The sequence below is a fragment of the Lynx canadensis genome, chromosome C1, assembly GCF_007474595.2.
Source record: "Lynx canadensis isolate LIC74 chromosome C1, mLynCan4.pri.v2, whole genome shotgun sequence".
Classification (NCBI taxonomy): Eukaryota; Metazoa; Chordata; class Mammalia; order Carnivora; family Felidae; genus Lynx; species Lynx canadensis.
The window spans coordinates 212071455-212088878 of record NC_044310.1 but is presented as its reverse complement, the minus strand read 5'-3'; the positions used below and the strand labels follow the sequence as shown (position 1 = coordinate 212088878).

At 48.2% G+C, this 17424-nt stretch overlaps 1 protein-coding gene across 1 annotated transcript in view; it reads left to right on the top strand.

Annotated features, from left to right (window-relative positions):
• Positions 1-17424, top strand: part of SP110 (SP110 nuclear body protein) — a 32364-nt gene that overhangs the window by 12357 nt on the left and 2583 nt on the right. The window contains 9 exon segments of the mRNA XM_032594532.1: positions 1817-1966; positions 4453-4521; positions 8776-8874; positions 9315-9457; positions 10267-10311; positions 15765-15850; positions 15852-15878; positions 16576-16681; positions 16939-17010. Of these exon segments, the coding sequence (XP_032450423.1) occupies positions 1817-1966; positions 4453-4521; positions 8776-8874; positions 9315-9457; positions 10267-10311; positions 15765-15850; positions 15852-15878; positions 16576-16681; positions 16939-17010 (797 nt within the window).

The following is a 17424-nucleotide window of genomic DNA, read 5'->3' as shown; positions in this document are numbered from 1 at the left end:
GCTTTCAGATCTGGCAGTGGAGATAAGGGCCAGTTCAAGAACAGCTTGGAAAGAGAGTTGATAGAACTTGAAAAATTAGGAGCTGGGGAGGAGAGAGAAACCAAGGCTTCCTCTTCAGTTTCTGGCTTGAATGGCTGCGTGAATGGTGGTGTACATTGCTAAGGGGAGATGCAAATAATTTGGGAGGAAATCTTAGAATTTTCCATTTTTGACCTGTTCACCTCAAGATTTGTGCTAGCTGTCTATGCTCTAGCTCCATGCTTTGTCCAAAACTGTGAAGGGTCTGAGATGGTTCCCCACTTGCATAGGGCCGTTCTTTGTGTATATGACCATGCAGGAACCCCAGGCACCTGGATCAGGGGAAAGAATTCCTCATTGACATCACTACCAGCTCAACATCCAGAGTCACACTGCATTATCTACCCCCAAATGCAGACCCACAGGCAGTGAGAAGAGAGCTGATGGAATCCTGCTGAGAGGCAGATGATATCCCATAGACAAAGGATAGAGAATGATGGATTTTCTGTTTATAGACAGGACAAGGAAGCCATCTTCCTCCTCTCCTGAAAGGAGGGAAAAACAAAATACAAACAAACAAGAAAAAAACTTTGCTGCTTTGAGATAAGATTAAACTGATCCTCTGTCCTCACCCTCATCTTTTGGAATTGAAATGCCTCTTTCTAAGAGGCAGAGAAACCCCAAGTGTCTTCAGCCTTTATTAAAGATGATCCACATTCTGGGCTTCATCCCTTTTGATGTGTAAATACCAATGGAGAGAGGGCTCCAGTAATCCTGGTACTTTGGGACTTAGCTTAGGAAGCTAGCCCTGCTGTAGGCATTTGGCAATCTCAGGAGAGGAGAAGACTTATTATCCTTTTGGATCAAACAGCAGTTTACCAGCTACAGATCTCATTCTCATGGTGTATGAAAAGCAAAACGTTTCTAGGGATGTGAAAGCAAGCATTCCCTGTCTTAATTCTGTATACATTTTCATGCCTCAGGAGTCTAGGGCTTTTCACAGAAGTACTGAGAAATCAAGGGAGCTTAATTTCCCCCACAATAGGGAGAGGGGGAAGTGGGTGATGGGCATTGAGGAGGGCACTTATCGGGATGAACACTGGGTGTTGTATGGAAACCAAATTAACAATAAATTATATTCAATAGAAAAATAGAAAAAAATCTGGCACTCAATAAAAAAATCAGATCCAAAGATATAAATGTGAGTCCTCGGCAAAATAAAAGTATCCAGATCCGTGGGAAAGAGAACCCTAACCCTTACACCCTTCCTTCTGTCATCGTCATTGTAAATCCTCTCTGTCCTAGCCTCACACTCTACCACGCAGCCCCTCGATTCTTTGATACCTTGCACTTTTCCCACTGGAGGCACCTGGGGAAACTTGGATCCCTCCTGATCCACAAATAGGTCCTCGGGAATCTGGAGAAGTACGTTATAGCACTCCTTGTGTGCCAAAAGAGGCTACCTGGCCATCTTTACTCGGATGTGGGCACCTCCAGGAAGAAGGTGTCAGACATGGCCCAGGAAAGAAAGCCCTCTGCTCTGGGAGTCTGGTTAATTTCAACAGGTTGCACAGGGCTGAGAGCAGATGGTGAGTCTAAGGGAGAAAGAAAGGTGTGCACAAGAAAGATACAATTGCAGAGAACTAGCAGGAGAAAAATGAGGTACAGGGGTACAGAGATCTCAAAGGGGCTGGGGGCATGGGAGGGGGAGGAAGAGCTTCCCAGTGAAAGGGCACCCCAGTGCCTTCACTGGAGGGCACCCCAGTGAAAACTATTCACAAATCACTATTTGGCCCAGGGAGAGCCTCACCTGAACACACAATCCAAAAAAAGCTCCAACTGATGGATCAGGCGACTGAAAGGAAGGACGATTCAACCAGCAACTCAGAGGTCATAACAAGGGCCCAAAAGGCAAGGACTGGATGTACACAAACCTCTGGACCACAGGGTAAGGCTGGCTACCGAATCTGCTATAAATGCTCCATGTGGGAGGGTCTTTCTCGGGACGGACATGGGGTTGGGTGGATGTGTGAAGGAAACGGTAGAAGAAGGGAGCGGTGCAGACAAGACGGCAAGGAACTTCTGGGCTGGGAGTGGTTGTGGGTAGAAGCCAGCGTGCTCCCAGCACTCAGATCACCTCTACATGGACTCACGTGACCACTTCCCAGTGTCTACTGTTTACATTTCCATTAGTAGAGTCACCACAACTCCGCTGAGTCTGGGGGCTCCTGTCTCGATTCAAGCTGCCCCCATACAAAAAGTGGCACCACTCCTCAAAGTGCACGCACTCCCAGGAGTGTTTCTTAATGGCTTCTTTATGGAAGTGAAGTGGCTTAGTCAAAGAGTCTACATGTTTAAGATTAGTACATACCAGGGGGCCTGGATGGTTCAATTCGGTTAAGTGTTGGACTCTTGGCTTCAGGTTAGGTCATGATCTCACAGTTCGTGGGTTTGAGCCCCATGTCAGGCTCTGTGCTGTCAGTGTGGGATCTGCTTGGGATTCTCTCTCTTCCTCTCTCTCTGCCCCTTCCTCTCTCTCTCTCTCCCCCTCTCTCTCTCTCCCAAAATAAATAAATAAATTTAAAATAAAATAAAGCACATACTGATGATCAAATTATTGCCAGTTTAGACTCCCATTAACATCATACAGATGCCATTTTCCCTACACCTTCACCAAAACTAGAAACAATTAAGAGTCTTCTGTGTTGACAGATTAAAAGCAAAGAATGATATTCCACCCATGTTTTCCTTTGGATTTCTTTGCACCATGCATGTGGTTAAATATGCTGTGGTAGATTGTATTACTACTCACTGATATCTCGGAAGGTTATACACTCTTGCCCTGTGGACTCCAGAATGGCCATGTCACTTGACTTGGCCAAAGAAATGTGGACAGAAGTGTGAGGGTCGCTTCAAAGCCAAAGCTTTAAGAGCCTGTGTATCATCTTTATTTCTGCCATGGGACCAACAATGTTCTAGACACAAGTTGCTTTGTCCCCGGGATCCGTGTGTGTCGATAACATGGAACCTCATCTAACTTGTGATGAATGAGTAGCACAAGGGAGAAGTAAAACTGGGTTGTTTTAAACCAACACTTGGCAAACTTTTTCTAAAAGGGGCCAGATAAGAGCTTTGCTGGCCCTACAATCTCTATTGCAACTACTCAACACTGCCATTGTAGTATGAAAGCAGCCAGAGACAAATATGTAAACAAATGCACCTGTCTGTGTTCCAATAAATCTTTATTTACAAACACAAGCATTGGACTTATTTGGTCTTCATGCTATTATTTGCTGATACCTATAATTAACCACTGAAATTTGGGAGAGTCATAATTTATCATAACACCACCTAGCCTCTTTCTACTAAGATAGCTGTTTGTTAAATAACTTTTTATTAGAAGTTTTTTCCTTTGAGGTTCACTTGTTCGTATTTGCCCATTTTCGTATAGGACTGTTCATCTTTTCGTTTGATCGATTATGGAAATCTACTGTTTGTTATCTTATTGAAATGTTTCTGCTTTTGTTTTTATTTTGTAACTCACTTGAGAAATTTTTGGTTGTGGAGAATTTTTTTGTAAATTTGTTTAGACAAATCAGTTTGTCTTTTCCAAGATGGTTTATGCCAGAGTTTCTCGACCTTGACACTTACTAGCATTTGGGACTGAATAATTCTTTGTCATGAGTGCTGTCCTGTGCCTCACGAGATACTGGGCAACATCCCAGCCATGAGATGCCAGTAGCGTCTTCCTCCCAGTCATGAGAAACAAAAAGATTTCCCAACATTGTCAAATATCCCCTGGGGGACCAAATCAACCAGCATGGAGAACCATTGTTTTATGCCCTATATTTCTTCCTTAAAAAGTCCTTTCTATGTGATATTTATAAGTTTTTATCCTTTATCTACTTCTAGTGTTTGTATTAAATACATATGTACACATTATTATATTGATTATTATATGTTAATATATATTACTTATGAAAACATGGTTTCTGTAATGTTTTTAGCCTTCCTATCTATCTATTAACATGGACTTGCTATTCCTCTATGATCAATGCTATAATGTTCCTTTCATAAGACCCATGTCTAGGGGAGCCTGGCTGGCTCAGTCGGTTAAGCGTCCGACTTCGGCTCAATTCATGGTTTTGTGGTTTGTGAGTTCGAACCCTGCGTCGGGTTCTGTGCTGACGGTTCAGAGCCTGGAGCCTGCTTCGGATTCTGTGTCTCCTTCTCTCTCTGCCCCTCCCCCGCTTGTGCTCTGTCTCTCTCTGTCTCTCAAAAATAAATAAATGTAAAAAAAAAATTTTTTTTAAAGACACATCTATCTTGTCTCTCCAAAGTGGTAGAAAGACAGAAAAATTTACTTGAAAATAGTTGATATATAAAGCATATAAATCTGTTTCCAATTATAAATGACATTAATTTTTTTTTTAGAAAAGAAAAGGAACAACGATGTCAGTTCAAGTTCAACCAGAAGGTGTCAGAAAAATATTCCCCCAAAGGGTAAGTAAGCCAGAGACAGGGACTGGCCGTCAGACATCACTGGTGCCCTGGCCACCTGCCGATTGTTTGTGTCCTCTCTTCCTCCTCCTTCCCTCCCATCTTCGTCCTCCTCCTCCTCTTCCCCCTCCTCCTTTTCTGTGAGCATTCATTTCTCTTCTGCGTTGGTAACATTTCTTCAGCACTGTCCCCTCTCACTCTTCCTTCCCTCTTTAGGCTCCGGCGACATTGGCATTCCTCCTCCCCACCATGAATTTATCATTGAAGTAGAACAGGGGCTACTTGAGGTAGGGTCCGCAGACTGGTGCCATCCACAAGTCTGTTGGTTGCAAGTCTGCAAAAATAAAGAGCTTATAAATCAACCGTGACACTGAGCACCCCGTTTTCACAGCAGGACCTCCTCAGCGGAGATGCCTTATTTCTATTGGATCAAGCTCCTGTCTTGTCACGCACCGGCACATTGAGTAGCACTGGTGTGATGCTTAAGAAAGATGCACGTACCGTAAATGTACAGCCTGAGGAATTAACACAAAGGCAAAGCCCGCATGTACTTAGCGCCAAGGTTAAGAAACAGAACATAGCCCACACCCGTAATCCAATCCCCACCTACACCCCGAGGGTCACCAACAGCCTGATTTCTCAAAGCATAGGCTCTTTGACACTGGATGCTTTGCCCTCCTTTCCTGCCCAGGGCTTCCTCGGTGTGCCCCCCTCACCCACCCCTTCCCCGAAGCTGACCGCCCTTGTTCTCCTTCTTCCCTTTGCTACACATCCCCAGGCCTCACCTTGAACTAAGCGTTCTCTGTCCCAGCAGGCAAGGGCAGGTTTTCCTGACCCGCCTTCGTGGAACCCAGCGTTTTTTTTTTTCTTCACTGCACTTGTCACGACTAAAATTAACTGTCTGTGTACATCCTGTTCACTGTGTGAAAGTCTGATGAGGTCAGTAAGTGGCCGGTCTTGCTCTTTGCTCTATGCCCAGTGTTCCCGTGCCTCACACAGTGTATACTTAAATAACTGTGCAATCAATACATTATCTATTCTTCTTCATGAAGTGTGACTACCAATACGAGAGACTCCATGTACTCAGAGAATACACTTGTGCGCATTAGAAAAAGTGCCCTTTCCTCAATACGCTTTACCCACATCTGTCGGAGCTGACTCCTAAAACCAGGTCCTTTGCTGCCCTCTGAGAGAAGGTCCTTGTAGAAAGTATCCAGCTCTGGGGCGCCTGGGTGGCTCAGTCGGTTGGGCGGCCGACTTCGGCTCAGGTCATGATCTCGCGGTCCGTGAGTTCGAGCCCCGCGTCGGGGTCTGTGCTGACAGCTCAGAGCCTGGAGCCTGTTTCAGATTCTGTGTCTCCCTCTCTCTGTGCCCCTCCCCCGTTCATGCTCTGTCTCTCTCTGTCTCAAAAATGAATAAACGTTAAAAAAAAATAAAACATAAAGTATCCAGCTCTGAGTATGAATCAGAGCCCTCCTTAGAGGTGGGACCCTTGCTCAGTGCACAACCCACCCAACCAAAGGCAGAGGCCCTGATAACAACAGAAGTGTACCCACTTTACAATTGGCAAAGCACTTTGTTCTGCGTTTTGCCATTTAGCCGTCATATAAGTATTGTTCAGCCCACTTTACGGATTCAATTAGAGCATAAAAGACTTGCATGAACAAAGATCAACCTAGGTGTTCTAAGTGCAAGTTTTTTGTTCTTTGCACTGAAAAAAAAAAAAAAAAACAAAACTCCCCGGTGTCTTTAGGAAACACGAGTAGGAAGCACGAATCTAAGCAGATGCTGAGAGCTGTCTGTCAGCGTCAGCTTCTTCTCTCTCCTTGGCACTTCTGCCCTGGCCGTGCCTTCTGATTTAATGCCGGCTGTCTCTGTGTTGTTATCGACATACAGTAGGGAGTCCTGTTGAGGCATTTCTGACAGTATGAAAGGAACTGGGGGGGGGGGGTCCAGCAGGTCTGGATTCTACTGCCAGTCCCACCTTGTACCGTGTGGGGATGTCCGGGAATTCCGACTCCACCTTTGAGCCTGAGTCCCCCATCTATAAAATGGGGATCACCATCATTGCCTTCCCTTTGATAAGTTGTTGTGAAAACAAACTACACAGTGTGTGTGTGTGGCCTTTACTATTGCCTTGATGATGGCTTTTTGTCCAGCCACCCCATCTCCCCACGAACCCTTCGCGTTCAGATCAGGGAGCTCCAGACCTCTCCCCGGGCCATGTCTGTCCATGCATGATTTTCACCACGTGCCTTCACCCTGTGTTCTGAAAGGATTCCTGAAGTTCATCTCTCTGTGAAGTTTGTTCCCATTCTGCTTTTCTCGCCTCTGTTAGGCTTTCTTTTCCTTTCCTGCACCCTGCTTTCCATTTCCAGGAACTCTATTAATTGCTTACCTTCATAGCAGGCTCCTCATTGTTTGCTCACGCTTATGAATGGTGATCTAACAGATGTGGGAGAGCGCCAAGGAGGCCTTCCCCTCAGGGTTCCATCCTTAAAAAGCCTGTTTCCAAGACGGAGCAGGTGAGACGAAGCTAAGTGCAGGATTACCGGAACAGATCAGAAAGCTGTCCCTCCTTAGGCGCAGGGTAGTGGCTTTGGAGCTACCCAGGACAGAAGGTCCTGGCTGACTTGGGAAGCTGCCTGAACCAGGTAAAGGAGGGAGTTCTGCCTGTGCCCGCAACCCTGCACCCTGGCTTGCTGCCCAGAACTCCCAGTGCCGCCCACTGCTCCTGCATCTGCTTGCGAGCCTGTCTGGGACATCTGTTTTGGGACCTATACTTATCATAGGGAACGAGTTCCGTGAGACAGACAACTATGCAAGGTCCCCGATGCCCTGCTAATCCCCCTCGGGGTTTGCGGCAGCGGTCCAAAGTTACCTGTGCCTCTGCCTTGTCTCCCAAGTTAGGAATCCGCCATGGCTGGTCTTCCGTTCAACCTTGACAATAATATGCACTTACATACCCTTGCTAGGAAATTGCACAGCCCAGATCGTAAGCCCCGCCAGTCTGGCTCCTGAGGCTGAGCTGTCATCCCCTGGGCCCTATTTATTTAAGTGGGCAGAGTCCGGAGACAGTGGTGGAGCCAGCCAGTCCACGCAAGAATGCTGGCTGGCTTTTGAAACTAAGTTCTTCCCACCCCCCTCACTCCTATCCAGCCCCTGCCCCTCCAAGACTGGACATCCTTCAGCGTTCCGTCCAAGGGAGCCACCCGGTCACTTCTCAGGGATCTCTGCTTTCTCGTCTGCCTCTAGTTCATATCCTTGCAAAGTAACTAACGGTTTCTTCACCGTTAGCATCGATGCCGCTGGTTTCTTTTTCCGGGGAGGCTCTTGCCTTTTCATACATTTCCTTTGGCTCTTGCAATAAGTGTTTGAAGCAAGGGAGAAAGTTGGACTGGCTGTTCTCCTAGCCTCATTCTGCATGTAACATCCTGTGTAACTCAACACAAGCCATGGGCAGCGCCTTCTCCTCGCCCCCAGAGACGGCTCCTGCAGTCTATCTGGAATGAATTCGCCCACAGTGAGGCTGTGGTAAAAAGCGGCAGGAGTGGCTGGTATTTATTTTAAACTCTTTTCCAACTGCTTCTCTCCTGAATCAATACCCCCACATCCCTGCTCAACGTTTCACCGTTGCCAAATCTCTCCATGTGCAATTTGCAGATTAGGCTAGAGTTCTTGGCGGTGGGGGGGGGGGGAGTTCTCTTTTGACTCATGGAGGAAGAAACAGACAAGCAATAAAATGAAAAAGGATGGCAGAAAATGAAGACTGACACTAATCTCTCGGGCGCTGAGCACCTCACTTACCCCGCCTTGGTGTCAATCAGGTGATAAGATTATAAACAAAGACCTTTCTTCCAGCTACCCGAGCACCAGGAAATATTCTGGGCCGGCAACTTCTATCCGGGTAGAGGGATAAACAGGTTGCTTATGGAATAAAGGAGCGGTGGGTGATAGCCAATTAGCTTATGAATTAAAACCCACCACAGGAGCCCTATCTGCTTTACTGAACATTTTGTTTGATGCAGTGTTGGTGGTGATGGCTTTGTTGATCAGAAACTACTCTGTACACGTGGCTAACCTGCCACTCAAAATGGAGGAAGTGTTGCCAGTTAGCCCGAGGCTGTTCCCCAATGCCATTTACGTGATTATTGTTACTATTACTGTCGTTAGAGTTCGGGGCAAGGGGAAGGCCGGAAAGAGAGAAAACGAAGACTGAGCGAAACTAGACTCTTCTACTTTCCCTTCTGCTTCCAGAAAAACCCGAAGACGACCCCGTGGATTTTCACTCTCCTAAACTTCCCGTGACGTGTGGTGAAGCTAGAGGGATTTTATATAAGGAGAGACTGAAACGAGGTGGGTTTCCTGATCTTCTGCTCTTTGGAACGCCCGGAGCCACTAGAAGAGAGGAAAATACCCATGTGTCTCCTTGTCCAGGAGATAAACCCTGCAAGCTAGGCTGCAGAGAAGGAAGTGCCTTGTTAACAAGGAATTTTCACTTTTCCGCGTCGTGGTGAACCCGGCTGCCAGGCCACTCCACCACCGCGGACCCAGTGGCAATACTTGCCGCGTGCAGATGTCGCACAAAATGCAAACCCTCTCCCGCTCCCACAGGGTTTAGGGCTTCCTTCAGCCTGAGAGAGGAGGAATCCAGGCTCCCCTGCTATCCTCCCTCCCTGCAGAGAGTCTCTCTGGACCCAGGCAGGCGGAACAACCGCAATTAGGAGTTTGGAGGTCTAGGGTGAATCCACAGAGCATGAGATTGGGTCCGGGAATGGGCCGTCTTTATCCTCCAGGATCCTCAGAGAAGTGCATTCAGAACGAGGAGGGAATTTGGTTCACGCCAAAAGAATTTGAAATTGAAGGAAAACGGGCAACTTCAAGGAAATGGAAACAGAGTGTGCATTGCAGAGGAAAGACCTTAGAAGAGCTGCTGAAGGTATTATGACAGGGGACGGATGGGTGATGGGTTTCATTCTTGCAGGACGAGCGCAATTTCAGTTACAGAAATGTGAAGAAATTTCCATTAGGATTGACAAAGAGCTCAATTTTTTATAGAGAAAAGTTATGGGTGATAAAATTAGAAAGGTTGGTGCTGACCGTGGAGAACTTTAAATGTGAGCAAAGGGCTGTGAGGTCAGGAGAGACTTAAGAAGCTTAGCCTGGGGATACTGGGTGGGGTGAACCAGGGGAAGCCAGATTGAGACCCAGATCTCTGAGAGCTTCCCTGCGCCCTCCACCCAGTGAAGGCCTCCTCCAGACCCAGCTTATCTGGACCCCTGGGTGATGCGTTTCTAGACCATCCTGTCCATGGGCAGTGTCTCCTCTGCACTTCCCTGGCTCACACTCAATCCTCTGAGCCACAAACAAGGCTACTAATCTCTGTGATCCCAGACCCCAACACAAGGCCTCAAAAAACACCCAAAAAGAATATCACTGGGATGAAATCACAAGGATTTTACCTACCAAGGAAGAAATGGAGAGGAGAATGTGGGTGGGAAAGTAACTGGGAAGGAAGGACTAATGGGTCTTGGGTTTGAGTAACAGGAAAAAAATGAGTTTATCAAGTGACGTTCAGAAGAAGAGCCGATTGGAGGTTGGAGCTAATGGTGTTGCTTTCAGACACCTTGGGTTTGAGACCCGGTAGGACGTCCAGGTATAAATATTCACTAGGAAGTGGGAACTTCGATATGGACGAAAGAAGAGCTTCCCGGATAACCTCGTTCATTGACCCCTTCTCTCTTTCAGAAAGGACTTTTGTTCTGTCCCCCAAGAATAAATGTCAAGAGAAAGGTAAATAGCAGGTGAATTTCTACCACATTTTCAGTCGCCATGTTGCACACTCTCTGCATCCAAAGGCTCACCTTCGAGTCCTCAAGGTCCCCGGCCCTGGGTCACCTTTACTTTTAGTCATTGCATCTTCACGACAATGGCATTGGCACGCTGGTACATGTATGTACCCCTGTTGTTTTCATAATTTGGGAGGGGGACACAAAAACTCTTTAAAATAAAGATTAGAACAAAAACTGATGATGTACATGTATTTTAGAAAAAGAACCGGGTGTTTGGATGATGACAAACCAAAGGTGTCAGAAATAGAATGCTCTAGTTTGAGAAGTAAATGTGGTTCGGAGATAGACAAAAATGGTATGTGAAAAGAGCAAGGAGACCATCCTTGATTGAACACAAAGAATTCCTCAATTCAACACGCTCGGTTATCAGTGGCCCCAAAATGGAATCGCATTTGAATTGAGCTTTGCCTCTGCATAGCGTCCCTCCAGGTGAAAAGGGCAGGCCTCCATTGTCTGTACCAGCTGCTCCTTCTCATCCTTCTTTGCTTGCTTAAATATGTCCTCAAGACACAAATCTCACTCATGAACTTCCCATAAGATATGAACCTTCAGCAGAGGCAATGGTGCCTTTCCCACCGTGCCCTGAAGGGCTGGCCTGACCCTTAGCTGGATTCATTGAAAAGACAAAGTGTCCTCCCAAAGCTGTTTATTGTATGAAACATCTTTTCCATGCTGATTTGCAATATCTTGATATGTACAGGGAGGCTCCTTGTAATAGCCAAAAATTAGGGAAGAATCCTGCCCATGGACAGGATGGTCTGGAAATGCGTCACCCAGGGGTCCAGATAAGCTGGATCTGGAGGTGGCCTTTACTGGGTGGAGGGTGCAGGGAATGCCCTTCAGTCAATGGAAAACCACCCAAGGGTTCTAAAGTCAAGAAAGCTTCTGGACGCTTAAACTGGTAGTAATACATATGGAAGGAGCCCAGTTTTGTTTATGTGACTATGGAGGTCTATGATTGCAAATATCTGAGTGAATTGGTTATTTGGGGATAGGATTATAGGGAATATTTGCCTTCCATATTATACATTTATGTACAGGTAGAATTTTCCTAATGACCATTTATTACTTTTGTAAACAGCAAAAAAAAAAAAAAAAAAAAAAAGATATTTTAAATCCAGAGCTTTAAAATTTTTTTTTTTTCAACGTTTAGTTTATTTTTGGGACAGAGAGAGACAGAGCATGAACGGGGGAGGGGCAGAGAGAGAGGGAGACACAGAATCGGAAACAGGCTCCAGGCTCCGAGCCATCAGCCCAGAGCCTGACGCGGGGCTCGAACTCACGGACCGCGAGATCGTGACCTGGCTGAAGTCGGACGCTTAACCGACTGCGCCACCCAGGCGCCCCTTAAATCCAGAGCTTTAATTAATGGTCCCAATATTCTAGTTGCTGCTTACTCATGATACCACATGTCCGTACATTATAGCCAGACGCACACTTGGCCTGACCTTTCAGTCCCACCTAGGAGAAGCCGCGTTGGGATAACGAGACTAAGTTTAGTTCTGACTACAAATGGGCTAATGCAGGCCCTTTCTTCAGCAACGTTGTCTCATACATCACTGTTACTCTGCCATATACCCGTTCTCTGTTGGTGTCTACCTTTGTATGTGTGTACCATCAAGAGACCTGATGCCGATACTCCAAACGTGTGTTTTGGGGTTTCCCTGCAGGACGCTGCTTCCATGACCCAAGGCAAAATGAGCACAGGCTGAGTGCTTGTGAGGACCTCCATCTCTAGAAGGGCTCAGGATGCAGACAGAAGTTGTTACTCTAATGGCATACGGTGGGAACTGAGAACAGCTTTTTGCTTTATTTTGGACAGATTCTAGAGCCTTTGACTTAAGGGATTCTCATTCAAAGTGGGTCAATTTGCAAGTAAGCCTAAATGGGCATACGTAAAATCTGTAAATGAGGAATGCGTTACCTTGAATCCAAAGGCCTAAAAGATGTTGGGCAAGGGTTGCGGGCATTGAGAGGGTCAATAATCGTTTCTTGACTGTGTCAGGGACAGAACAGCCTTCAAATGATCAAATGATGCCCAGAAATTTGCTGAGCTGATGGGGCCCTGTGCTATGTGTGCACAATGGCCTATCCCTCTCTGGGAGCTCCTTTGTGAGTCATTGTATGTTCTGAATGAGTGTGTCAAATGAGAAGGATGTCATCGGGGTAGTGTCAGACTTGCGCTCCTGGGGCAAGTCGGATGCAGTTAAGATCTTGCCTGCAGAGGGTGTGTGTGATGATAAAGCTGTTGAGACACTGCAGGGAGCAAGGAGGGCTGTATCCCCACAGCTGCAAAGCAGCTGAGATGCTGTTGGAATAGGCACAGAACGGAACTTACTGGCCAAATATGGGACAGCAAAACACTTGCCAGGTGGATGGTGCCAGTCATTCCAATAATATTGTGTGTAGGGAACTTAATGGGTGGAGCTCCTTTTGAGTAATTATATCCCACTGAATTTAAGCAAGTTACCCTCTACCCTCGTAGGGAGTTTCCAAAGGTAAACTAGAGGGAAAACAGTTACACCTCACACCTCACTTTAACCATCAAAATTGCTGCCTCCTGGTCATAATACCCACTGCCCTGAAATATCCTGTAGTGAACGTGCATGCTCTTACCCGACGACTCACGAAGTAAGATAAAATTAAGCTTTTGACACTTAACAATCAACCTTACAAAAAGGAGCCCACGGATCGTTCCCCTCTGTTAAGACAGTGAATGGAATCCAGTATAAATTTCAAGGCTCAAAACTTATCATACGAGATGCAGGAGTGATTATTTCTGCTCTTCCACTATTTGCCCAGTTTGGTCTGTTCTTGAACTTGAAAAGAATGAGCCGTCCCTCATGGTAGATGACTGCAACCTCAGGGCCATGGCCCAGCAGACCCAACACAACTCAAAGAGTAAGCCAGTTAGAAGAACCAGTTAGCCCACCAGAGCAAGAGAAGACAGACCCCTGGTCACCAAGACTCCCTGCCTGTTGAGCCGATGTCTTGTGGTTACGTGCAGCGAGGTGGGATCAACTGGGTTCAGATATCGAAAGTGATGATGCAACACTCACACATTTCATACCTAGCGAGTATGAAATGATTTATCACTCACATACTGAGGCTTCCTACGGAGGGCCGGGCAGGTTGCCAAGCTGGTCTGAAAATGCCTGAGTGGCGAGAGGGAATAGCTCCAGGTTTTACCATGGCTATGAGTGGGGCCAAGGTGAGAATTCCCTTGCTGGGGCAGAGCTTGTCTGGTTTGAACTTCTCTCTGAGGCCAGGAGGGGGAGCGCATGAGCTTCCTTATCGGCTTGCCGACTTGCCGAGAGGTGGTGAAAGGGGTAAGAGAGAGGGGTGGGACTTGAAGCTGTCAGCAGTGGAGCAGAAAAGCCAGAGTCAGAAGGTGACCATGCAGCTGTACGTCCTTTCTCTCGTTCGCTGTCATATCATGTGTGTTGGAAACTATCCTACTCCAGAGCCTAGGGAAGGGGGTGTTTTGTGCTGGTCACAGACTATCTATAACCAATGTGGTTAGACGGGCCGTTGTGGTTCTTAATATAATTGCAAGGTGCCTTCCAGCAATAACCATCAGGAAACTGAAAAAAAAATTTTATTACTTTTTATTACTTACAGGACATGGAAATTACAGAGCACACCTGGGGCCATACAGTGAGGTGGCCAAGAGATTGATGGAGAGAGAGAGAGATAGAAGGAGAGAGAGAGAGAGAGAGAGCACAGGCGAAGGTGGGGGCCTAGGGCTTTGCAGGCTCACTCTTTATTGGTGCATTTAAAACATAACAGCTGGAATTTAAAGTGTGAGAAGAGAAAGAAAAAAAAACAAGCGATCCAAATGGTCAGTTCTTGAAATCAACCAAGATCTCTAACACAAAGGAGCCTCTGTGGGGACAGGCAGCCTGGCTCTTTATCCAGTTGTGTGGCTGGCAATGCATTTACTCCAGAAATAAGGAGATAGCTGTCTTTGATGGGGTGCTAGAACAATCCAGGCTTTGGTCAGGCACTTGCATTACAAAAAAAGGAGAAAAGAAAAAAGCTGTCAGGACGCACACCACAGAGGGACTGGGGCTCTGGATCCAACCAAGGTCTCAACTGGGAGGAGTGGGGAGGTCTGGGCTGTGGGAAGCTGGCATCTGCATCCCGGACCTAGGCAGGTTGGGTGTCCAGTCAGAGGGCACTCCAGGGACAAAGAAAGGCAGACTGGTGAGTTCAGGATGGGAAGGCCAGAAAGTTCACCTGAACTTCAAGGTTGGCAGGGAGCCCTCTTTATGGAGTCCTGGGGCCCTCCGAAGTAGAAGAATTTGCTCCAGAAGCCTCCCCAACTAAGACCGTGATGAATTTCATCCCCAAATCAAAGGGAATTTTTACTCTGACTGAGTGGCTAGTTTTGAGAATGGACAAGACATTTCCATCCCTCCCGCCCTCACCCAGGTCCTTGTGCTTGTGTTGTGGACAGTTGAGGGTAGTGGCAGGATTTCTCTCCTTAGCTGTAACTGATCCCCAGCCTCCTCGATCCTCTGCTCTAGCTCCTAATGGTCTATTTCCTGCCTTTTCACCTCCCAGAGGCACAGACAGAAAGGTGCCTCTTCCTGACGCCTACCTTCAGTGTAGAGAAAACATTCCCCTTGTGTGTAAAGCCCTACTGTCCATCTTGCGGGGTCAGGAGAACAGGGGCTCCTGCCTGTAGGTCTTTATCCAGCAGTAAAGATCACCTGGAGAATTTACTGGATCACATTCTAAGGCCATGAGAAAGACAGTGATTTCTGAGGCCCACAAAACAACCCATTTGTACAGCAGCGATCTGTCTTTGCGTTTCCATCAGGAACTGTTCTGGGTCTGCCCAGCACGCTTGCCTGGGACGGCACACGGTGGACGGGAACAGCTCTGAACCCTGGCACGGGCGGCCCAAACACTAAGTTGTGTTGACTTCGCAGAAAAAAAAAAAAAAAAAAAGCATCTTGCCTTCCCAGGCTTGTAAAAAGAGGAGGTTGCCTAAAGCTGTGTTTCCTCAAATGTCATGTACTTCCAAAGCGCCTGGGGTCCTGTTAAAACAGATTCCAATTCAGCGGGTCTGCCTCTCTCACCGCCTCCCAGGTAACGGTGATGCCCTCGGTCCTCAGACCACGCTCTGGGCAGAAAGGGCTTAAATGACCTTCCAGTCCCTTCTGGCTCTGACAGTGTGCGGTTCAAGGGGCAACTTGAGGATTCTTGCCGTCTGCTTTTCTGCGATCGATCGATCGGAAAGGCCAGGCTGGTGCTCCATCGGCGCTCTCTCGGAGCACCGTGGTCAGCTGGAGACACCCACTCTGGAACACACAAGGACGGCGTGTTCCAAGGCCCCTCGGTGTCGGTGTGCTGTGGGTCTCACTGATGCATTATCTCTGCTTCCAGGGGGAAACCTGCAAGGAATGTGAGGTGTGCTGTAGAGGGGGACCACGGCTCTGCTGTGTCCCTTGTCCGAGAGCCTTTCGTGAGGACTCACATCCCGCCTGCAGAGGCTGAGAGGTTAGCGAGACCCAGCCCCGCCTTCCGCACGCCCACTCTGCCCGCTTCTGCTCTGGTCGCCCATCTCCGGGCAGAAAAGCCAGATGTGTACGCATCGTGGCTCAGGGGTGGCCCAGAACACCTGGATGGGGCGGCAGCCTATGTTCCGTCTGATATGTGTCTGGTATCTGGCTCTCTGAGTCTGCCACCGAGCTTCCTTGACTCCACAATGCCACTGCCCGTGGGAGGTGCCCTTTCCTGGTTTTGCAACCCTGCCTCCTGTCCCAGGGGCTTGGGAATGGGAACCGTCAGTTGTTCGTGATCTGCAACTGTTCAGAAAGGTAGGAAACGTGGCCTGGTCCGTGCATGTTACCATGGGCTCAACAGGCTGTTAGAGGCCTTGGTCCCCAAGGGTTAAGGCCCAGATTCGACCCTTGGGCGCTGCACGCAGGACTCCCAGCAGCTCAGACAGGGAAAGGAGGACCCACCACTCACCCTGACCCTGCCCTCCACGCACGGAGCCCCCTGTTGCCACCCTCGATGGGAGGACGGTCATGGGCTCAGGCCCCGCGTGGGGGTCCTGGAGACTCCGGGAGGGTCCCCTGCATCTCCCAGCTGTATCCATCAGCCATGTCTAAAAGGAGAACAATGGCAGCAGTAGGGACAGCGGCTGTTTCCAGGGGCCTTGCCCCCCGTTCACTTCTGCCTGTCCTCTCAGGAGCCCGTGGAGTTGCACCTTCTGCAGGATGGAGTCTTCGGGAAGGCAGCCGTGTTGCAGGAAATCTGCGGTCCTGGAGAGGCTGCTACAGCCTGAGGAGCAGTTGGTGAGCGGGGTGCGAACTCCACCTTCCCCCTGACAGCGAGAAGTCCGACGGGATGAGGGAGAGGGGAAGGGCGCCCGAGGGAGCTTTTGGCGTCTCTCTTCTGAGGATGGAGATTCGGTGCCTGAACATAGTTCAACGCACACCGCGGTCCTTTGGCAAACGTGGTTGGACGGCTGGCTGGGTCTGCCTGGGCACAGGCCTGGCTTCACTTTCTCTGAGCTGCATTTCACTGTAAAAGGTCTCTTCACATTTTACAGAAATGTGGGTTCCTCCTCTTGAAGGTCTACTGTCACCCACAAAGCTCCTTTTTTGCAGAAACCCCACATAATGTAAGTCATGTTTTATGATTCTCGTCCTCCGGGCATCTCTCTTATGTACAACTCTTTCTGGAATTTTGGAGTGTGACTCCTGCAGGCACCCCTGCTTGCAGAGAGCGGGTTTGGCTGCAGACTGTGGAGAGGGACTCCCTGAGTCCCACTCCACCCGCCGCGTCCTGGTTCTGGGACACCGGGCGACTTGCTCCGCCTCCCACGTACCTCAGTTTCATCCTCTCTAAGGTGGAAACGTCTTTCTTACAGACAGCACAGGGTTTAGAGCACCGTCTCAGGACTTCGAGTCCAGCTCTACCACTGGTTAGCCTTGAAATCCTGGGTAGGCGGCTGAACTTCTCCATCCCCTGGAAATGGGGGTAATGACAGCTAGAAAATGGGGGTAATGACAGCCCCTGCATCATTGGGTTGTTG